Here is a 23,204-nt window from a genome sequence, read left to right as displayed (position 1 = left end):
CACCCATCAAGCTCCTCCTCATCGGAGCCCTCTCCAAATCAAACATGAACTCCTGGGCTATCATCACATTGTCGGATATACTCCGACCACCTATGAAAGCACCCTGCTCCGGACTGATCAATCTCGGCAGAACATCCCGCAACCTAACGGCAAGGATCTTCGCCGTAGCCTTGTACAAAGTGGTACAGAGGCTAATCGGTCGAAAGTGACCCGGCTCAGAGGCATCCTGCCGTTTCGGTATCAGGGTAATAAAAGTCCGCTGCCAATCCGAGGACATCACTGCCGTAGTAAAAAACTGCTGTATGGCCGTCGTCACATCCTGACCCACTATCCTCCAGTACCTCCGAAAGAAAAACGGTGGAAAGCCATCCGGTCCTGGCGCCTTGTCCCCCTCAAGAGACCAAACCGCCCCCCGAATCTCCTCCACCGAGACCGGCCTGGTCAGCTCAGCAGCCTCCTCCACCGACACCCTCACTCCCGGCACCGGCAGCTCCACTCGGCCCCCCTCTCCACTTTGCTCCGTCCACCTCGCTCTGAAGAAGCACTCGACAATCCTCCGGATAACCACCGGGTCAACTGATAACTGGCCGTCCTCACACCTGATGGCTCTGATCCTGTTCTGGTTCCTCCTAATCACCGTAGACTGGTGAAAGAACTTTGTATTTCGGTCCCCCTCCAAAATCCACTGTACCCTGAACTTCTGTCTCCATAGTGTATCCTGCTGTCTGAGAAGGGAGTCATGCAATGCCAAGTGAGATCTAAGCTCCCCCATCAGAACCTCCGATAATCCTCCCATCTGTGCCTCCTGAACCTGTAGTCTGGAAATGGCCTCCTCTTCTTCCTCTGTCCTCCTGAAGATGTTCCCCACTTCCTCCCGATTCCACCTTCTCAACCTTCGCCTAGTCAGCTCCAACCTTCGGGATACCCGATACATAGCATCACCCCTAACCGGGGAGCACCATGCCTCCCTCACCATCTCCCAAGAGCGTGGATAGCTAAGCCAGAACTTCTCAAATCTGAAAGGGGGGCGAACAGGGATGTATATCTCAGTACTCACCAGCAATGGATGATGATCCGAGGCAATCCTCGGCAAATGTCTGACATGATGATCCGGAAAGCACTGAACCCACCCAGCTGTAGCACAGGCTCTGTCCAACCTCTCCCATACTCGGGCCCGCCCCTGCTGATTGTTACACCATGTATACCTAGGCCCTGAGAAGCCCAAGTCAATCAAACCATTGGCAGTGAGAAAATCCTGGAAGTCCTTGATCTTCCTGTTGAGAGTGAAAGGGTTCCCCCCCAACTTTTCCGAAGCATCCACAATACAATTGAAATCTCCTGCTACCAACATAGGGTGACCATGACTTATCAGTCGCGTAGCCTCCTCCCATAGTGTCCTCCTGACCCTATAATCAGTACTAGCATAAACTGCTGAGAGAACCCAAGGACACCTGTTACCCTCTGAAATCACCAAGATCACCTCTTGGGAGCAAACATTAAAACACTCCAATGTACATCGACCCAAATCCCATGTGACGATGATACCTCCCGACAATCCTTGAGAATCCACAGCATAGAAACCCCACGCTCTCGGAATCACCCTTCTCACCTTCTGCAAACTACTACCACAAAGCCGAGTCTCAAATAGCACACAAATATCCGGGTTGTGCTGTTGCACCAACCGATGAAAAGCCGGAGCAAAGGAGGGTTTCCCCGCCCCCCGGCAATTCCACAGTAAGATCTTCATAAATCACCCAATGATCCCGCACAACTCTCAATTCCGGAGCTGTGGCTACCCCCTGCATCCTCATCCATGCACCCTACACCTCCTAGTGAGTCACTTCGCACCCCCTTTGCCGAAGCCATAAGTTGAGCCAGAATTTGAAGATGCTGACTGTTGCTCTGTGCCATATGGCACAAACTGTCCGCCGAGCCCGTGCCAATTGTGCCAGTCTCCCCCCCCTTCCCTACACATTCAGAAAGCTCCTTCCCTCCGCCGTTTAGAACCAACTCCCCTGCTTCAGAAACCACCATTTTCCCTTTCTCCTTTGAAGAATCTGGTTCACTGCACACCCGTGCCATTTGGCACGGACTGTTCATCTTCAGAGCCGATGTCAACTGCCCATCCGAGCCACTCCCAGCACCACTAGCATCACCGGTCGGCTCCGTCAGCACCTCCCCCGAAGCCATCGCCTGCGACGCCGTCCAGCCGAGCTCCGTCAGGTCCGCCGCTAGCGACATCGAACGAGACAGTCGGCCACCTGTACTCGCGGCCGGCTCCAGCCGCTGGTCACCGCCCGCCGGTTGCTGGTCCACCCGGGGAGGTCGTTCACCTGCAGGCGCGAGGGGCGGAGGTGAGCTCCGACTCCTCTGCCGGAAGAGCGCCGCCGGCCTTCGGCCCTTCACCTGGACAGGTGTCTTCCCCTCTCCCGAGGTCGCCGGGCCGCCCGTAGACGGGCCAGCGCCCACAGCTCTCCTGGGCGGGCTTCTAAACCGCTTCAGCGGGCTCTGAGTCGGGCCCCCCGGTCGAAGGCCCCCATTGGCATTGGGCCGCCCTTCAAGCCGGCCCAAACAAGGAGTCACCCGGCCCGAGTCCTGAGTCATCTCGGCATCTGACCCGGAACCCGCACCAGGTTGACTCAGTCCACCCATCGGCCGGCTCGCACCCGCCTCCGACACATCTTTCTCCGGCGTCCTCCGACGAGCCACCTTGGATGGCTTCTGCCACCCTTCAAGGTCGATCGGAGAGACCGGCCCGTCCCCCGACCGGCTCGGACTGGACCCGGACGCCGCTAGCCCCGCCGTCTTCCTAGCATCAGGACGTGGTGTCTCCTTCTTCCGAAACACCGACGGGGTTGGCCCAATCCGATTCGTCACCAGCCATGGACCAAAGGCCCCTGCCTCCCGGGGTCGTTCCCTCCCTGTCTCCGCTTGCTTAGGCGTCTCCGAGGCGTCTATCCCATCGCGGACCTCCTCAGAACCACCACTTTCCTCCGCCGGATTCAACCTCCCCTCCGCCGGAGACACAAACTCACATCCCACCGCCGAATGGCCTATTCGTCCACATCTAGCGCACGGGACTGGCAGGTTTTCATAAACAAAGCCCTGCCAGAACGCCACCCCTCCATCCGCCGAACTCCCCCGCACCCATGTTCCGGGCACAAGCGGAGCAAAGGCGTCCAGTTCCACCTTCACCCTTGCGAAGCCATACCTCCGTCTCTGCTCTGTGAAGCCATCCAGCGCCAGGGGGGTACCGGCCCTCGCCGCTACCCTAAAGATCGATTCCTTCTTCCAGAAGTCCATCGGCAGACTGGGAAGCCGTAGCCAGACAACCACCCGCCCGAAGCACCCGGGCCTCGGAACAAAGTTGGGCCGCCACCGGTCCATGGCGAGCACCTGTCCCGCCACCAACCACGGACCATTCCGCATCGCGGCTTCCCGGTCGTTCTCATTAGCGAACCTGATGGCAATGACCCCCTCCGACAGGGTGAAGCACTCGGCGTCGTATTCCAGCTTCCCGACTCGCCGTATCTCCTTCACCACCCAATCGGCCGGTAAGCTCCTACCCAAGCTCCTCACGAGTACAGTGGAGCTCCTCCATTCTGACCGCACATCCTCCAACTCTTCTTCCGGAACTTCGACGACCTCCGGGAACCTGTTCTGCAGCTCTTCCAGCTCGCGTGAAGGGGTCCGGTGGCAGGTCCATGTCGGAGGCCTCGGGACACCTTTCGCCACCTCAGCCCACGAAGGACGCTTGGCCACATTCCCATTTGTTGGCTTCCTCTGTGCTCCCCCCTTCCCCGGCGCCGGCGTCCCCCCAGCTTCGGCCATAACACCCCGCCGGCAGGTGTTTGACGAAGTGCTCGAAAGATCACCCCCCCAAACACAGATCTCAAAGCACCCGCTCACTCGCTCACCTGCCTAATAAATAGATCGGGTTCAGGTTTATGATTTTCTAACCCGACTTGCATGTGACCCGACCCGTTTATGATCCGACCCGCCCGATTGCCATCCCTAGAACGCATTATTGCTATTACACACACAAAAATTATTATTATATGCATTACTTTTTGGTTGGATTAATTAGATTGGTCCACAGTGGATCTGATCCAACTAATAATTTCTTGCAATTAAAAGTTGCTAGTTGAACAATAGAAAGGAGGGATAACATGATGATCCGGATTGCGCGTCTTCTAGTTACAGTCATCCATAATTGATAGAATAGCTGTGATTACATAGGACCATCATGGTTAATTATAGATGGTCATTGAAATAACATAATAACATGCCCTCTCTAGTCTCGACAACCGCAATTGATGTAATAGCCATGATTAAATTAGACCAACTTAGCTAATTGTAAAGCGTCGTGATTGAAAAAGAGGGTGAGATGAAGCTCCACCATCCACTGTGTTAAGGGAAGGAGCGAGGTACAATATATAGCATATTTTATTTATTTTTTAGTTTTGGGTTCACTCCAGCAAATCCGCAAACTCAGTTTAGCTTTTCGGCTCTTATCAAACTGGCCTCTTTATTAGACCGAGTAAAGCTCAAGATTTTGAGAATAAAGATCAATAAATCAAGTTTCAACTAATTCAATTGGTAAATTGTTGGACAATATGTCATGAGTCTAAAAGTACTCATGTATCTTTTTTATTCTAATTGGATCAATCTTGATTAAGTTAGGTCAACTCAAATTTGACTTGTTATAGATTTTGAGAGTAAAGATCGAGAATTTAGGTTTCAATTAATTACTGGTAAAGTTGTTGGACTTATGTTTCAGTCCCACCCATGTCACTATAAAATTTATTAGTTCATTAAGGGCTTAAAATCCCTCTCTTTCTCTAAAGAAAATCAAAGCTCAAGATCTAACTTTGCTTATCTCTAATCTTGATTAAGCCTGGTATTAACCCTAGCGTCGGCCATTTGCAAGTGGCTTAATTTGATCACCATATGGCTCAAAACAAAGCAAAGATAAGGTTACAATTATGCTCGTAATTAAGAGTTACGAGATCTAACTTACTTTTGCTTGATATAACAATTCCAAGAAAAGCCTCTTTAGAAATATCCAATGAACCTATTCTGACAAAAAAAATAATCTTTGTAAGCTGTTCAATTGGTATATGTCTATCTCCTTTTATCTCATGATTAAAAATATCATCAGTGAAATTTTATTTCAAATATTATAACGAAGTGAGAATAGACATAATCTATGGCATAACCATTTCAATTGGTATTTGTTATAATTTACATTTAAAAAATAATATACATCTAGCTCCTCCTGGATCCCATAATTATGGAAGCCTCGTGCTGAGCCATCTTTTTATTTTACTCAACCAATCATTATATATTTAGACTTTGAGGATATAAAGTTCCTCTTATTATATATAAAATTCCAGAGTTCTATCCGAGCAACTCGTGCTAGTCTATCTATTAGGTTCTTTTTTGACAGGAAATTAATATGATTTAAATAAGAACAAATCTAAAAATAAAATTATAAAAATCGAAAAATTGGACAATATCACTTGCGTATGACATCACTATATTATTTCTTTAATATAGAAAAAATTAAACTTCACCATTGACCAACAAACCAATTTGAATTTAAATTTTGGAAGATGTAGAATTATCTCTTTATTCGTAGAATCATCCAAAGTCTGAGTAAGACGGAGTTCTTTATCCTTGTAGTCCTCGTCAGAATAAAGAATTTTTAGAACTCTTTTTTAATTGGAGTTTGGTATGATCGTATATTTATGAAAAAAAATAGAATTGTTATGAAAATTGAATATTTGAAAATAGTTATTTTTATATAATTTCAAAATTATAGTCATATAAGGATAGAAACATCATGCGGCATAACTATCTCAACAATGTAGAGTCTACGACACCTCGGCCATTGGAGCGGAGTTGCGGGCGGTATGGAAAGATGTCGTCTACACTAGGTGCACTTTGGGTACCGAGTATATTTATCTGAAGAGCGACTCGGCCTTTGTAATTGAGAAGATCGGTGGGCGGCACACCATAAAGGACGGGCTGTCGCTGGTATAGAACATACGGAGGATGACTGAGGACTGTGGTGCTTTCAGGATAACACATGTTTATCGAAAGGCAGATATAACCGCTGACTGGGTGGCCTCCTATGCGGTACATCACTCAGGAGGCTTTCTCTAGGTGAACCAGGCGGGTGCTTTCGACCCGTTTAGACAGCTTTTTTTTTTTATTTTTTATTTTGTTGGTTGTACTCATATACCAAAGGAAGGAGCATGTGTACAAAAAAAAAAAAAAAAAAAAAAAAAAAAAAAAAAAAAAAAAAAAAAAAAAAAAAAAAGCAGGAATTCCATCTTTGCTGGGAGAAGCGGCAAATCTTCTGATTCAATCCCTTCTCCGCGGAGAGAGCTTCCTTTCAGCCGCTGCCCGTTCAGCTCTCGCTTTCCAATTAACCGGGGAAAACTATCAAGGAAGCAGGTCAGAATTCCAAGAAAAGATGCCGGCAATTACGACACCGAATCCCATTGTAAACGCTAACCTCTTTACCGCCTCGCGAACCACCCTCCCGGAGAACGCCCATCGGCTTCTCGCCTTCTGCCCTCCCCCTTTCTCCCAATTCCTTTCTCGTCCCCAAACCCTAGCTTTCTCCCTTAGGAGGAGGAAGAGGAGGAGGGGAACCCTAGTCTCCTCGAAACCCTCGTCGGCGGAGCTCTCCGCCGCCGAGGAGGAGTGGCTCAAGAAGCTCCCGGACAAGAAGAAGCCGCTCTACTCCCACAGCCTCCCTTGTATAGAGGCGTGGCTGAAGAATTTAGGGTTCTATCAGAGCCGCGAGGACCGGGCGGTGTGGTTCGTGGAGAAGCCCAATTGGCACGCCCAGCTCTCCCTCGATGTCACCGATCTCTACATAAGGTCCCCTGAAAATGATTTCTTTCCATGAACTTAATCTTGTTTAGTTTGCTATTTGGTGGTTTGATTTATCATGCTTTGGAATATGTAGTATTCGGTGAGTTCTTATTCGTTGTAGTGGTTTGAGTTTGTTAAGGATGGAAACTTTCGGTTGATTTCCTGGAAAAAATGACAATTTTTGGTTCGAGTTTGTGCGTAGACACCATTGCATGTGAACGAGAGATGTAATGTATTTAGATTTGTAGAAGATGAGATTTTATATGTCAGAAGTTGTTTATGGCTGTAATTTATATCGGGTCATTCGATGTATGTTCGTTCGAGTTATCGTAGTTTTGAATCTTTAATATTTATTTAGGTTTCATCGACCTAGTTTAAGATGTATCGGTGTTGATTTGCTTAAAAAGATGCTTACTTTTATTTTGATTCCACCATGGATACTTGCATGTGAAAGATCAGATTTTTATAACTTAAAAAGTTGATTGAGATTATTATATGCTTTTGTGATTCAATATATGTATTTCTTGATTACTGCTGGTTTAGTGGAACAATATACGGATACACGGCCACATTGAAATAGATGTAGAAGATGCAACCTGTAGATTTTGTGCTCCCTGCCTTCAGTTTATATGGAGAGAGAGGTGAAGAGATATCCAACAAATTAGGTGGATAGTGGCTGAATTGTGCACAGGAATTGTTTCATGAACCACTTATGCCAACAGGTGACTTGACCTCGGAGAATTTTGAGACAATTTAATTTGGGTTTGATTTTTTGAGAAATTAAGGGGTTTGGGCACATAACTCGTGTTTCAGAAAAAATGATGTGTGTGTATTGTAACTAGGATACTCATTGTTAGAAATGAGTTGATTATATGAAGCTTAGGAGTTGCAGTAAAATAATGATTCCTTCATTCGCTGCTGTTGATTTTCTAGGTCTATGCACTTTGATTTTCTACGTCTATGGAGACATCTCGCACTTAAATGAGTCATCTAGCATGAGAACTTTGCACACCTGCATCCTTTACTGAAGAGGATGTTGGCTGCTGTTGCCAGCACACTTCAACAATTCAAGTGCATTGAAAATATCATCTCTTATGTGTAATTCATGATTCACTCTGTTTCTTTTTAAGAGATAAATGTAGGCAGAATTGTGCTTTGAGGCCGTGAACTAGAATGTATCTGCTGTACTGGGTGTAATCTGTTGAACCAAGACTCTTCAAGAGCTCATTGTGGAGTGTCATGCCCTTCGGAATGAAAACAGAAGGAGCATTACTTTTCTTTAAGATATTTGCAAATTCTGTTGAATACATCTATACTAATTATAAATGTTTGAACACCGTGTGGTCAGGCCAAACCTAGAGAACACAATTTGAAGAACTGCTTTACAATGGGTTGCCACTGTACTGTTCCTTTTGGTTTGTGTTATTAGCTAATTTTCTCAGAAACAAAAAATCCTATGGCTTCCACATCTTAATGGAACTTAGAGCACTTCATTTTGTTGGTTAATGTTGGACTAAACATTTGTTGGCAACACATTCAATTAAAGTTGAGTCTCGAGTTGAGTTCATGGATGAGAGCATTGAATTCCGTGGCCTACATAAAGCCAAATTTTTGCATTTGATACATACTGCTGACAGGGTACAAGTACAGGATCAGTATATTATTTTGCCTAGGGGATACCTCTGGTTACAGTGTGATTTCAATATTCAATCATATAGCGTTAAAGCAGGGGTTGGATGCATTGTGCAAATTTTATTGAAAGTTGGTTTGTAATGTTAGAACATGATTTGATTTGGCTGGATCTACTTTTATCATAAACTAATACATTTTTTCAGTTTTATGTTAGATTTTTCAATTGCAAGTTAATCCATCTAGCATATTTGAACTTCTATATATGTTCCTTGAGCAGCGCGCGCCTCTGTGAGAAAAGTTTTTCCATCTGACCTGGCTATTGAGTCTCTGATGAAATCATTGTCTGATGCTGTTAGCTAAATTGGCTGGTTATGGTTTTTGATGTCACAGGTACCTGAAGAGTGGACCTGGAGATCTTGAGAAGGATGTGGAGAGGAGATTTAGCTATGCATTGAGTAGAGAGGACATTGAGAATGCTATAATTGGTGGACCATGAAGACAAATTGGTAGGCACTAATTTGAATATTCTTTTTGATGAACAGATGTCATTTTATCTCCCTTTGGGATCATAGAAGCAAGGACTTCACCTGTCAACTAATTCTTCTTCTTCTTCTTCTTCTTCAAAGAATTGCTTTCTTTTTTTGTGTTTTTTTAAGCTAATCAGGTTGAAAGATGAATATGCTTCATAATTGTTAAGATCAGTATTTTCACAAAAAAATTTCTTATCTTTCTGCAGGGTCGGTGATGTATAGATGGATTTCCTCGTAAGTCAAGCTAGGCCTTGCAGTTGTCGAGAATTTGGACTATTTTGGGGTGTCAAAGTGACCCAAGTTCATCCAACAAGTAGCACCTATTGTTTCTGGTATCTCAAACAATTGAATCTCTAACTTCTATATATATATATATGTTCTCTCAGAAATACTATATCTTTTTTTTTTTTTGGAGAAAAGTGGAAGGAGTAAGGTACTCCCCGCACTCTAGGATATCATTAATTAGATATGGGTAAATAAGAACAGGCATCCTATGCTTCTCGATGCGAAAATCACAGTATAGTCTCAAAAGATGGACAGACTTGATATGTAATACAAGAACCTCACACTTCTAGTGCTTCGTTGGCACTGTATTCTTGAAGGTGACTGATCTGGCAATGATGCCGATATCCAAGGTCTCCATGACCTTGTGAACTATCCAAGCTTTTTCTTTTAGTCTGTGCTAGCGGCATTTTCAATGGATCCTCCCAAGCTTCTAAACCTCTCTAGATAAACAGCACTCTTTCATAACCCAGTCTTATGGTTTTAACCATTCCTCTGCTCATAGCTGCTAGTCGCCTTCATCAGCCTGATTTGATAAGGTGCTCGAACTGTTTCTTTTACTTCATAGCTTCGAACTGAAAAATCTGCTTATTTCTTTCTTTCCATATGCACCAACAGCATGTTGCAACCAAACATTCTAAAGCCGGTGACCATTTCTTCATTTCCTCCTCTGCTCTCCATTTTCCACAAAGATCCTGATAAGATGATGGTATCTCCGGTATCCTAAGGCTTAACAGCAGTATGTGCCAACACTCTCTTGAGTATCTACATTGCATCAGCAGGTGATCCGTTGTTTCGCCACTATTAGAGCAGAGTGGGAAGGAAGCTGGGCCTCTTATTCCTTTCTTTGCTAGATTCTCGGCTGTCAGAATTTTGTTATTGTAACAAAGCCATGCGAATAGTTTAGCTTTCTTTGGTATGGGTAGCTTCCAAACAACTTGTCCAAAGTCGGAAACAATTCCCCCATGCATGAGGAAGTGATAACATTGACTAACAGTGTAAGTGTTCCTGATGCCCCATCTCAATTTAGTTTCCTGAAGGCATACAATCCAACACTTTTGAGTCCTTAATGGTTGCTCTAATTATCCTCCTTTTAGAGGTCAGCCCCCATCAACATTCCAAAACAGTAGCTGCATTATTTGGATGAATTAGGCCCTGTTTGGGGGAGCTTTTGGAGGGCCAGAAAGCACTTTCTGGCCCTCCAAAAGTACTTTTAGATGAAAAACTGTATTTGGTAAATTTTTCAAAAAGCTGTTTCAGCTTTTGCGGGAAGCTGAAAACAGCTTTTGGGAGGAAGCTCCAATTTGGAGCTTTTGGGAGGAAGCTGTTTCAGCTTTTTCGGAAAGCTGTATTTTTGACAAAAATGCCCATATTAAAATAACATAATTACATAGTTTGTCCCTTTATAAACCTAAAAATCTGCTAGAGCCAAGAACCCTAGCCGTCAGACTTCCTTCCGTAAGAAAAGGTTTTTTCTTTTCAATTTTTGTATGCATCTCTTGAACCACATTTTAGAAGAAAAAACTTTTAATCCTTTTCTATACCTTCCAAAATCAATCTATTTTTTTTTTTATCATCAACCTTGCGGCCCACGCTGAGGTCCTCCTCGAGCGTGGACCACGAATAAGAGCCCCTGGACCGCGGAAAATTATTTTATGAGAAATTATGAAAAATTATTATGAGAAATTATTTTATACTAATAATTATAATATTTTATACCTTTATTTTTGTATTATACTATAAATATAATATCATATTATATTATATCATAATACATTAATATGTTATGTTAAATAATTTAATATTATGTTATATTATGGAAAATTAATTTATACTAATAATTATAATATTTTATACCTTTATTTTTGTATTATACTATAAATATAATATCATATTATATTATATCATAATACATTAATATGTTATGTTAAATAATTTAATATTATGTTATATTATGGAAAATTAATTTATACTAATAATTATAATATTTTATACCTTTATTATTGTATTATACTATAAATATTATATTATATTACATTACATTATAATACATTAATATGTTATTTTAAATAATTTAATATTATGTTATATTATGAAAAATTAATTTATAATAATAATTATAATATTTTATACCTTTATTATTGTATTATACTATAAATATTGTATTATATTACATTACATTATAATACATTAATATGTTATTTTAAATAATTTAATATTATGTTATATTATGAGAAATTAATTTATACTAATAATTATAATATTTTATACTTTTATTATTGTATTATACTATAAATATAATATATATTACATTATATCATAATACATAAATATGTTATGTTAAATAATTTAATATTATGTTATATTACTAAATATTAATTTACTCTAATAATTATATTACTATTATGCTCTATTAACATAATATTATTTTATATTACAATAATATTATACTATATCGTATATTTATGTATTAATTTATGTTATATTTTATTATATTCTGTTGTATAATACTATGCAATGTCCTTTATGGTAATTTTGTCATACAAAAGTACTTTCTCAGTTTGTTTACCAAACACAAAATAAAGTACCACAGCACTTTACGAATGTAGTTACCAAACAGCAAACAGCTTTTTATAACAGCTCTACTTCAGACAGCTCTACTTCCAACAGCTCTACTTCTAACAGCTCTACTGCCAACAGCTCCCCCAAACAGGGCCTTACTCACCAGAGGTTGCAGACACCAAGTTCCCCATTTCCTGCTTATGAGGACTCGTTTGATAATACCCAGTGAATACTGAAAGCCAATAACCCATATATATTCTTCCATTCAAAACTTGTTGTACAAAACGCTTGCGCTAAGGCACGACAAGGAACAAAAGTGGAAGAGTTAGGATAATCATAGAAGGAAGCAAACATTGCACAAACTGCTCAGCTAAGTCTATAGCACTAGATTTTCAGGTTTTCCATGTTCTGAATATACCCTGCAGAATCTTCCTCGCCCAGAATCAGCCCACACTTCTTCCCCAACTTTGCAAGGTCTCCTGCTGTGAGAGAGTTGATGAACAAAGTATCTTCTTCTTTCAGCCAGCTTTCTTCCAACCCAAGGGATTTGATCTTCTTGCTTCGAAGACGGACACTTCGTTTTGCACTTGCTGAAGATTGCAGAACTGGTGTCGGCTGTGGAAGACTGATAGCTGAGGGCTTGGCACGAGCTGTAGGGCTGAGGACTGCCCACAAAGACTGGCACACTCGAGATACTGCAACTAAATCATGCGAACTCTGTGAAGAAGGTTTTTGTAACGGCTGTCAGTGTGGGGGTGTTAGAGGTTTTTAGATCCATCCGACCAGTGGTCTCACAGGATGATTTAGTGATCTCAAAGGACAGAACAGGGATTCGTTTGGCTAGGTAGAGGTGCCTGTTCCTAACTTTGCTTGAGAACGTTAAGTCCCAGCTTCCAAAATCCTGTAGGAATGAAAAGACTAGGAGGGGCCGTGTTTAATGAGATAGCAGAACTACTATATCTTTGAATATCGGTTAATTTTGAAATAGTTTCATGATTTACACATAGCATTCATTCCTTTTTGTTCTTAAACGATGAGGCATGACCATTGAAACTTTTAGACAACTATCATCAGTTTCTGTCAAGTTCCTTTGAGGGCTGTGAAATCCTCATTATCAAATGAAATTCTGTACATTTCTCAAATGATGCTTGATGCACATTAGTTGGGTCGAGTTGTGGTCCGCCTCTAACTGTGTGGAGTTAAATAATAGCTTATTACAGCATTTCGCTGTTGACATGGTTTCCTCCTGAGAACTTAGTTGGAAATATTCAGAAAAGGTTTCTCAGCTGGTCGGAGGCATGTCACACAGATTCCACAGGACCATGTTCTAAAATGAAGGCTTGTGGGTGACTGGCAGCTTCCTTGCAGCATTATCTCTCAGTCCTACTTGAAATCATACAGTCGGATGATCGGACCGTTGAGATTCGCAAGAGCAGATGAAGTTACTGCAATAAAGCCTTTGCTACTGTGATTAGGAACATCACATTTGGCATGCATGTCACATGAACTGGATCAGAAGATTGGAGCTGAGCCCTAGAATCGGCACTCGATCAAAGAATAAGATGCACAGCAAGGAAAAAAGGCTCATGAAATCACATTTCTTGTTTTAATGGGAGGTCTATGCATTGGAGAGCTGAGTTTTTACCACATCCAATTCATAAAAGGAGTTGCTGGCAATATGAGAGAACCAAATCAGTATATGCAGGTGGAAAAGAATAAAGCAATGCAAAGGCTTTAAGATAAAGTCCTGTCTCCATATATACTCGGCCAGCAATTTTCCAGAAAATAGTAGAGTACTATGAAATACACGGCATAGGTTGCTACAGTATCCTGAACAAGCCTTTTAAATACATGAGCAAATAAGAGAAATGCCATATCAGTATTCCTTACCCACTTCATGTCCAAGGTGCAGTCAGTCAGTTAATCACCGGGTGTGGATGGAGATAGCAATTTGATTTCAAATAACTGGAAAAGATGATGCAGCTTTATCATGTATTTATAGAATGAGAACTGAGGCACCTCCATTTTCCTGATCGAATCCGGGTTTGGAATGCAACCAAAACTGGGAGCAAGAAGTTTTAACTTCACTGTGAATTTGTGGACTGGATTTCAGCATTTGCAGTATGAGAACCATACTCCTTGACAAGCTCCGCAAACAGAGACCCCTCACTCTTCATCAGTTTCTGTGGGCAATCGTACTCCACTAATTTCCCTGTCAGAAAAGGAACAGCTTCCCATGAGATGAAAGATTCTACCCATCAATCACAGAATGTACCCATTAAGACTGTGGTTTGATAAAAGGAGAAAAAAGAGGGGAGACAAGCTGTCTTGGAATTTTTCATAGCAAAAGTCGCTCAATTTTGTGATGGAGATGGCTAATTCATTACCACCAGCAGAATAAAAAAAAAAAAGAGGTCTTTAGAAGACCGCAAATAGGATTAGACGAGTCAGAAAACGCCATATAAATGTCTACCCATGAATTAAAGGAAGTTACTAGCGACAAGAGACAATTATCTACAGAGTTTAGCTCATGACAATGCCATATAGCATGGTAAAGAAATTCTGATATTCATGACAAACAGGACACCAAGTAGGCTTGACAAAATGTGAAAATTCTTGAAAATTAAGCATGGAGACTCGAAATCAGGTGACACAGTGACAGTACATGCATTTCATCCTTTTGTACCTCAAAAAAAAGAAAAGATCAAGGCTTTGCTACTCGTCTGATCAACTTAAAATCTAATTTTAGCCCTTCTTTTTAGTGATGAGTAATGCTTGGTAAAAGCATTTTGGACTAGAATCTATACTGGCAAGAAATATTATCTGCTCATAGCTGGTAATTAGTCTTATTAATTATGCTGTTTTCCTTTTTTTTGGTTTATATACATGCATAGACCTTAAAAGTTTCAGGGCAGAAGAACTAATTTTTGTTGTGATGACTGAGCTTGCATTGCATAGACACAGGGAACTCACCATCACTAATAGCAAGCACCATTGTGCAGTCCATCACTGTTGGGATTCTATGAGCAACAGTAATGACTGTGCTACCTGCAAATTCTGTTCTTATGGTTCTTTGAAGAATTGCATCCGTGGCATTGTCGATTGATGCAGTGGCTTCATCTAGCACTAGCACGCGACTTCTCCTTAACAGGGCACGTCCCAAACAGAATAATTGTCGCTGCCCCATGCTCCAATTCGATCCATCCTCGACAACTGCATGACATCGCTGTTAGTATAATTTGATGATAATGAAGATAATGTCGGTCGCTGTTAATATTATATACAAAAAACATACGATGGAGATCGATTATTACCTAATGAATCCAGCCCCTGTTCTTTCTCTTGAACAGCTTCTCGTAGCTGACATTTGTCAAGGACCTTCAAAACATGCAAGAAAATGCATCCAGACAGCAATAATAGTTACAATGGCAACTAAAGAAAGTATAGTAATATTAATATCCCCTAGAGGTTTTAACAACCATAAACTAGTCTGAATTACTTGAAAATTTGTCATTGTCTGAACACACACATAAATATAGAGCTGTTTGGTGAATATATAGGTATAAAGGCGAAGAAAACAGTATGTAATAGTTGTATAATGCATATGGCTTCAAATAAGCAGCCCCGGTAGATATTGATGGTGTTGAGTTTGGTACTCTATCATCCATATGGCAGTCATTTTAAAGCAGCCTCTGTAGACTTTATCTTGCAAATAACCCTGAAATATCTACTGATTTGGATGTCATTATGGTAATCATCTCCTTTTAGACACAACAAGACCTATTTTAATTGTGTAAACTATAAAGAGACTCCCCCTTACAATTGCCTTTTTATTTTTTTTGCACAACTTACACTACTCCAGCATGAGTACAACCAATAGAATTAAAAGACAAGAAATGACAAAGCAATGAAGGAGAACCCTGTTGGTGTATCCAGAGGACCTCGTCGGAATATTAAGCAGCAAATGAGGCGACCTAGTTTGCAGCCCTATTCGCATGTATGTACGGCCTGAAAGGTCCTGCAATTGCCTGCTATCCTCCAGATGGCACTCAACAGAGGATTATCACCCTCCTCGGTCCCCCATCCGGATCTAATGGATCACTATGGTTGAATCCCTCTCAAGCAGGATACGCTCTGCCCTCTGCACCCGTTTCAAAATAATGTCTTAACAAGTCCACTAATCAACTCGGATCATTCACCAGATGAGTCGCCGATCTGAAAGCCCTTTTTACTTAAAACTAGCAAGTTTCCACTCAGATAGTGGTAAACATCATTCGCTAAAGCAGCTCGCAGTTCCTAAAACTTATAGAGATCTAACAACATGAGAAGAAAGATTTATTACCTCCCATATTTGCTGATCCGTATGTTGTCCGAGAGGATCCAAGTTGTACCGAACAGATCCATTGAAAAGGGTTGGATCTTGAGGTATTATCCCAAAACGAGACCTCAGATCATGGAGGCCGATTGTGGCGATGTCGAGGCCATCTATGATGATCTTTCCTCCAGCAGGCTCAACAAGACGAAACAGTGCACTTATTAGAGTAGTCTTCCCACTTCCAGTTCGGCCAACCATCCCAATCTTGTGCCCACCTTCAAATATGCAACTGATTCCCTGAAGTACAAGAGGAGTATCCGGCCGATATCTGATCTGCTAAAATGTAGGATTTGTAAGCACAAACAACTAAAATACAGTGTTTACAATGTTATTTTTGAATCGAACATAAACAAGAGTTATTCACCACTAAATCTTGGAGCTCCACTCTACCAACAGCAGGCCAATTGGGTGGAGGCCGGTTGCCTTCTGCAACTTCTGGGGCTTCACTTGAAATGTGCATATACTGATTCAGCCTTTCTACAGAGATGATGTAATTTGCAAGTGTGCACTGATTTTGAATCGAGAAAACAAGGGACATGTTTAATGAGAAGCCATAAGATAGTGCCATCCCAACGAATCCTGCCCAGAAGTGAGCAACCAGATAAGTATATATTTATTCTCAAAGACTAATAATTTTTAAAAATACCGATCTTGATCTAGGCTCATAAGGCATGCATGAAGAAAAGTATGTGTTCATCATAAATGCCTAGATATTGGTCAGTATAATAATGCATCTGTGCATGTTCTTAAGATTATACTTTCAGGAAGTCGAGCACTTTCGCTTCCTTCAGAAAAGAGTCTTTTGTATGTTCAAATAATTGTCTTATTTCTGTTGTAATAATACTATGAATTCTGCAAGAAGGGTATAATACTTTCGTGAAACAATGAAAGAAGCCAACTTTTATCAGTTTATCATTTTCGAGATGCTGCTCTTAGTAGTTATATTACAAATATAATGTGTCATTCAACCATATAGAAAGGAGCTAACTTATGGTAGTCTTATCTTTTTCCAGAGATGGTGCCTGCCCTTAGGGAAGATTTGTCTTTCGAGAGCACTGCTAAATTGTAGTGGCTGCTCGGCGAGGAAGGGACTTCTTTGCTGCTTTGATTTTTCTGTGAGTAATATAGGTATCTTGTGTGGAGTTGTTCATTCTAAATAAAATGAGTATTATGGAAGAACATGTGCATGATCCTAAAGGACATAATGAATGGAGGTTGCAGCGGCAAAGTCAAGCATTTGTTTGACACAAAATATAACTCACCAGAACTAAAAGTTCCTGGAGGAAGTAAAGCCATCACAAGGGCAGATGTTGAAAGAACAGCAGCACTCATAGTCTCTAATCGTTGGATCAGCCACTCGCTCGCCGCGAAGTTGTGGAAGAATGGACTGGCGTTTCTGTCAATAAGTTCCAGATTTTTGGCAAAGAACCGATCTTCCTCTTCAAAGGCCCTGATCGTAACGGCTCCTGCGACGGACTCGGCTAAATGATTTGCCACAAGAGATTTTGTGGTGCCATTGATCCGCATAAGCTCCTTTGCAGAAGCTAAGTAGTATGCCTGTGAATCCAAATATACAGTTGCACCATGGTTGCTTTTTTTTAAATAAACAAAATAGGATTTCTGGAACAACCTAGCACCAAATACTGCAGTTATAAATGTTACCTGCAAGCGAATGGTTAGATAAACCATTGGTATGGAGACAAATAATACTTGCCATGTAACAACAGCTAACACCACAAGATTGCTGTATACATTCATCATAGCACTGATGCTAAAGATTAAGCTGAATGGCACATCAAGATCAACTATACTCAAATCAGAAGAGACCTGCATAAGATCCAAACATGTTACGTTATCGAAATTCTCCAGAAGGCATCTCAAGAGATATGTTATAACTAAGTTTTGCTTTTTAGATTTTTACCCGACTCAGAATCCTTCCCAGAGGAGTAGAATCAAAGAATGACATCGGCGCACGGAATAATGAGTTGAGAAGAAGAGAAAACAGGGATTTTGATGACTGGAGACCCAAGACAACTACAAACACAGATCTAGATAACAAGAAGATAGCTGTGCTGCACCCAATTGCCAAGTACACTGTAATAAGCCGCATTGTGCTCACTTGAGGATTTTGAACATTGGCAGCCATCCATGAGTTCTGAGAAATCTGCCCAGCTATAAATATCACATGAGAAAGAACTGCCAATGCAGAATACAAGAAGCCTTTGTTCTGATTCAAATACTGTAAGTACGGCTTTAGACCGGTGTCACCTTTCTCTGTCTCCTCTTTTTTAATCAACTGAACTTCTCCTGATAATTTTGCCATCTTTTGCTGTTTATTACTTGAAGTGTTATCAATCTCACTCGTAGACATCCCGCTATCTTTAGGAGAAACAACCTTCTCAAGCCTTTCAGGACCAACAGTGTCTTTGTGCGCATTGACAAGATCCTGGAATTCTTTGCTTGAAACCAAGAGTTCATGATAAGGAGCAGCTCGCAGAACCTCCCCGTCAGACATCAACTGTCAAGGGCATGAGTCATTTATTTCAGATAGCGTTCTTGGATTATTAGCTAAAGTTACAGCACACTATATTAAACTGCAAAGGTGGTTTGAACAAATAATACTACAGCACCAGAATTTTATGAAAAGCTTGTTGGAGAAAAATAACCAGTTTTAAGTAAGAGTGGTGATGGTGTTCACTGTTCCGGGAGAATCCAGAAAGAAAATGAATCGACATGAAAACATGGTTATTCGAAGTATTCATTAAAGTTAGGAAGGAAATCTTAGTGTCGCAGATAATTCCTATGTTACATATAAATTACAAAGTTGGACATCACTGGTGGTGGAAAGAGCACTTCACATAGGGAAGAAGCAGTCAAATAATTTCCTGGAGATTGTCTGATGACTAACCAATATGGAATCAAAGGCTGGAAGGAAATCAACTTGATGTGTCACCAATAGGACTGTCTTTGCTGACAGAGCTCCCATGACATATTCCTGCATACGATCGGAAAAATCTTATACAGCAATCCAAAGGAAAATTAAGCACAAAGCAAGCACACAATGTAACCATTACCTTAAAGAGGCTAGTAGCAGTACGGGCATCAACAGCACTGAAAGGATCATCCAAGAGATATACATCTGCATCTTGGTACAGCGCACGGGCTAGCTGAATGCGCTGTTTCTGACCACCACTGAGATTCACCCCTCTTTCTCCTATTTCAGTAAGATCTCCAAAGGGTAGCATCTCAAGGTCCTTGACCAAAGAACATTTCTCTAGTGCTTCCTGGTATCGTTGCTTATCCATAGCAGACCCAAAGAGGATATTCTCTTGTACAGTTCCGGTCTGAATCCATGCGCTCTGAGAAACATATGCAATTTTTCCACAGACTTGAATCTGCTATTTCAAGAAGAAAGGACATGTTACTCCTAAATACATCAATTCAGTATAGTTAGTGGAGAACTGAAAACCACAAAAGAAAGTTAGTCGAAAACATCAACATCCTGTGAGCAAGTGCATAATCAAACCTTTAACATGCATTTGTACAAGATAAAGGTATGAACATGCAGCCCACAAGTATAATTCTGAAGCTTTATTTGCAGGATGGAAACTACATATAAATGCACGAGTGTTAAGGAAACAGAACATTAGTATGTCTTGCAGACAGACAAACTTGTCGGTATACACACACATACTAAGAGCCTCGTATTCTTTTAAAGAGCATGACAGAAACCATTTAATGTGGAAACTAAATACTCTTAACTGCCACAAAATGGAAGGTTATATCATTGATCAAAACTTACCAAGCCCTCTGTACTTGGAACCTCTCCAAGAATGGCTGCCAAAAGAGTTGATTTTCCGGAGCCAACCTCGCCACATATAGCCACCTTTTCCCCAGGTTTAAGTTCCAAGCTTATGTCTCGGAGCGTAGGTTTTGATGGGTTGCCTTGCCAAGAAAAGTTTGATGACTTGATTACTATCGGGTGCTTGAGGTCCACGCTGCGCCTCCTTTTAACATGCCAATTCTGCAGCTCTGCTGCATCGAGAAACTTGACTATCCTTCCAAATGCGACCTTTGCTTGAATCACAGCTCCAATAACATCAGGAATAGATCTCACTGGATCTTGCACAAGACGTAATGTGGCCACAAAGGTGAACACATTGCTAGGATATAGTGGAACCTCAAGAAGATAGCAAGTCAAGAAAGTTGCAGCTGAGACCACTACAGGAGATGACCAGAAGAGGAAGCTATTATATGCCCTCTGTAGCTGAAATGCTGATAGCCACCTGCACTCCTCTGTTCTCAACCCTTCAATGACCTTCCTAAAATGTGTTTCCCACGCATAGAGCTTTAGCACTTTCATATTCACCAGAGCCTCTGACATAGCCTTTAGCCTGTTATCCTGAGCTTCCATGAGCCTTGTCTGGAACCTGTGCTGTAGTTTGGCCACAGGAGCATTACAGAGCACAGTAAGTACTATCACAGCCATGGAAGAAATCGTCGCGAGACCCACAGCATGGTAGAGAATTACTAAAGCAATACCAAGTTGGAGGCTTGTTGTCCATGTTTGATGAAACCAGACTGGAAACTCGCCTATCCTATATGCATCAACCGTAACGTAGTTCATTATCTCCCCTGAAGAATGGATCAGTTTGGCAGAGCTTGACAGCCTCTGCTGCTTCTGATAAATAGCCGCAGATAGCAATGACCTCACCTGCAGTCCCAACATTCTGGTTCGGAAGTACCACTGCCTCTGTGACAAAGATTCTAAGAATTTTGCCACAAACATTCCAAAGGCCAACACATAACCTTCATATTTAAAAGTTCCCATGCCTACAGACACTTTGATGAAGGCATTTAGAAGCATCGGGCCAGCTGACAAGGTAAGGACCCTAAGCAATGCAAAGAACCCAGAAACTAGAATTTCTTTCTTATGGCAAGAAACTATTACCCATAAGAAGGATGGTGAAGTTGTTTGCTTAGTCTGTTTTTGTCTGTTCAGTTGCTCCACAAACAAAGAGTACCGGCTCTCAGTTCGATCTAGCTCACCTAACTGAGGTATGTCTTTCTCCTCCAGGGGTTTCTCATAGCCTTTCTTCATCAGAGGGTTCAGCCACCGGAATGACATTCTATTGAAGAAGCCAGCAGTTGCAAAGGGAGTCACAGAACCATCTGAATCATTTGAATTGGCATAGGACTTGATATTCAGAGGTGCATGAAGAGAGTCATTGATGATCTCACAGTCATCGGCATCTTTGGATCCTTTGAAGGCAGAAAGCAGCAAAAGAACGGCACCAGGTAGCGACAAGACATCAAGAGCAATCTTTATTGATGTTTTCTTCTCTACAAGGATCCATAAGATGGAGGAGATACAGAGAAATCCAGCAAACACGCCTGTGACTCCTGACCAGGCCCTGACGAAGGCCTCTCCTAGCTGTTTGGCTCTGATGCTCACCGCTAAGCCAGAAAGAGCCCAAGTAACACCTTGAGACAACACCACCAGCCACCAATGCAGAGGGAAAAGGCCCTCCCCCCTCCTAAATTTTTCCTCCAGCATCCATAACCCAAGGCCTAGATAAGCCAATCCCAAGGAGACATTGAAGATCATAGAAGATATTTGTATTGATGAAGAGAGCCGGAAGAGTGTCTGCATGCGAACTACTCTCGATGACACCTTGCGGATGAAATTCAGGAAGAATGTGAAGAAGAGAAGCACAGTGATGGAGATGACCAAGAAGTGGTTCATGCAAGTGTTGGAGTAAAGGATTCTGCCAAGACCACAGGTATCTCCACCATGGTAGGAGCATATAGAACCCCCACAGAAAGCCATTCGAGCACCTAGTTAAAATACACAAGTTTTTCATGAGAGTAAGATTTCGATGTAATCACATTTTTCTAAGGGGGGAGGGACACAAAAATGGATTCATGCTTACGTGCGAGTGCATCCATTGTGTGTGATCCCACTCACACGCTGCTACCAATCGACCCCCTTCAATCTATTGGTGAGCCAATCTTTGTTTTTCAATATTTAAGAACACTGCTGCAAGAATTCTGATACAAGAGAGCCATATGGTGAAATTTTACATACTCAAATAATTCTCTCTTAAAAATAAAAAATAAAAAAAAAAGAAGAGGTAACAAACTCTTGTCATTCAAGCAGTACAATTTATAACTATTAAAATTAGAGAAAAATATAGAATCCAATCATCATTATCAATACCTTCTAATGCTATATATCCGATTTGTTCCGAGTATGCGCCAAATTGCATCACTCTTCACAAAGTTGCCAAACTCTAATGAGAATCTGGAGCTTGCTTTTAAAAGAACTGAAAATTACTATTTCACTTATAAAAAGCATAAAAAAAACTGGTCTGCTGGAATGATTAAAAGAACACCAGAGCAACAACTATCTGTTCCATCAAATAAACTTGTAGCTAGCACTTGACCTCCTTTAAACAGTAGAATCGCATCCCCATCACCAAGCAAGATTTCAAAAGTTTCCATCATACTATATGAATATCTAAGAAATAGGAAAGATGGCCAGAGGAAATTCTTCACTAGCTAGTCCATTTTTTTTTAAAGAAAAATATTTAAAAATGTTTAGAAGCATTCAAATCTGAAGTTTATTTCGAACATCAACCCATTAAAAACCAAAACATTTAAAAAAAAACAACATAATAACAGAAAACAAAATAATAGGATGCAATAACTCACCTTGCTTCGTATATTACTGAATGCGGAGCAGATAGAAGGTGATGAAAAAGGGAAAAGAGCCGCAGCAAGAGATAAGACGATCAAAACCAAAGTATAGTAGACAGAAGCCAGACGAGTCCTCTGTATGATGGGAAACAGCAGCGAAGTGGTGCGGAAGAAGAGAAAAAAAAAAGGAGGGAGGGGAGGCCATGGAATTAAAATAAGGTCCCCCGGATGGTTTA

At 41.5% G+C, this 23,204-nt stretch overlaps 2 protein-coding genes across 4 annotated transcripts; one reads left to right on the top strand and one right to left on the bottom strand.

Annotated features, from left to right (window-relative positions):
• The first annotated feature begins 6,301 nt into the window (after positions 1 to 6,301).
• LOC103713490 lies at positions 6,302 to 12,900 on the top strand. Of its 3 annotated transcripts, none has more exons than XR_605073.4 (4): positions 6,302 to 6,894; positions 8,911 to 9,026; positions 9,257 to 9,382; positions 12,417 to 12,900. XR_605073.4 is itself a non-coding variant. In XM_008800444.4 (3 exons), the coding sequence occupies exons 1-2, from the start codon at positions 6,482 to 6,484 to the stop codon at positions 9,014 to 9,016; spliced, it is 519 nt and encodes a 172-aa protein (XP_008798666.2). In that variant the 5' UTR covers positions 6,302 to 6,481; the 3' UTR covers positions 9,017 to 9,026; positions 9,257 to 9,562. The 3 variants fall into 3 exon arrangements, 1 of the variants encoding a protein (XP_008798666.2); XR_605074.4 differs by having other exon boundaries at positions 12,320 to 12,900; XM_008800444.4 differs by lacking the exon at positions 12,417 to 12,900 and having other exon boundaries at positions 9,257 to 9,562.
• A 1,003-nt stretch (positions 12,901 to 13,903) lies between these two features.
• Positions 13,904 to 22,311, bottom strand: LOC103713508 (ABC transporter C family member 10-like). Its single transcript, XM_039116708.1, has 11 exons — positions 20,072 to 22,311; positions 19,344 to 19,664; positions 19,178 to 19,264; positions 18,191 to 18,787; positions 17,932 to 18,096; positions 17,532 to 17,826; positions 16,634 to 16,848; positions 16,237 to 16,542; positions 15,209 to 15,272; positions 14,868 to 15,107; positions 13,904 to 14,106 (listed from the first exon to the last, which is right to left on the bottom strand). Exons 1-11 carry the CDS (start codon positions 22,097 to 22,099, stop codon positions 13,979 to 13,981), a joined length of 4,446 nt encoding a protein of 1,481 aa, XP_038972636.1. The 5' UTR covers positions 22,100 to 22,311; the 3' UTR covers positions 13,904 to 13,978.
• Between the last annotated feature and the right edge of the window lie 893 nt (positions 22,312 to 23,204).

This window comes from Phoenix dactylifera, unplaced genomic scaffold, assembly GCF_009389715.1.
Source record: "Phoenix dactylifera cultivar Barhee BC4 unplaced genomic scaffold, palm_55x_up_171113_PBpolish2nd_filt_p 000121F, whole genome shotgun sequence".
Classification (NCBI taxonomy): Eukaryota; Viridiplantae; Streptophyta; class Magnoliopsida; order Arecales; family Arecaceae; genus Phoenix; species Phoenix dactylifera.
This window is presented reverse-complemented; position numbering and strand designations above follow the sequence as displayed.

Excerpts from the sequence above, each read along its gene's own strand:
- LOC103713490 (XM_008800444.4), top strand. The coding sequence starts at position 6,482 with ATGCCGGCAATTACGACACCGAATCCCATTGTAAACGCTAACCTCTTT. Across the intron at positions 6,895-8,910 it reads GTCACCGATCTCTACATAAG|GTACCTGAAGAGTGGACCTG; the intron begins GTCCCCTGAAAA and ends TTGATGTCACAG.
- LOC103713508 (XM_039116708.1), bottom strand. The coding sequence starts at position 22,099 with ATGGCTTTCTGTGGGGGTTCTATATGCTCCTACCATGGTGGAGATACC. Across the intron at positions 19,665-20,071 it reads TTCCAAGTACAGAGGGCTTG|ATTCAAGTCTGTGGAAAAAT; the intron begins GTAAGTTTTGAT and ends TTGAAATAGCAG. Across the intron at positions 18,097-18,190 it reads TGGGAAGGATTCTGAGTCGG|GTCTCTTCTGATTTGAGTAT; the intron begins GTAAAAATCTAA and ends GATCTTATGCAG.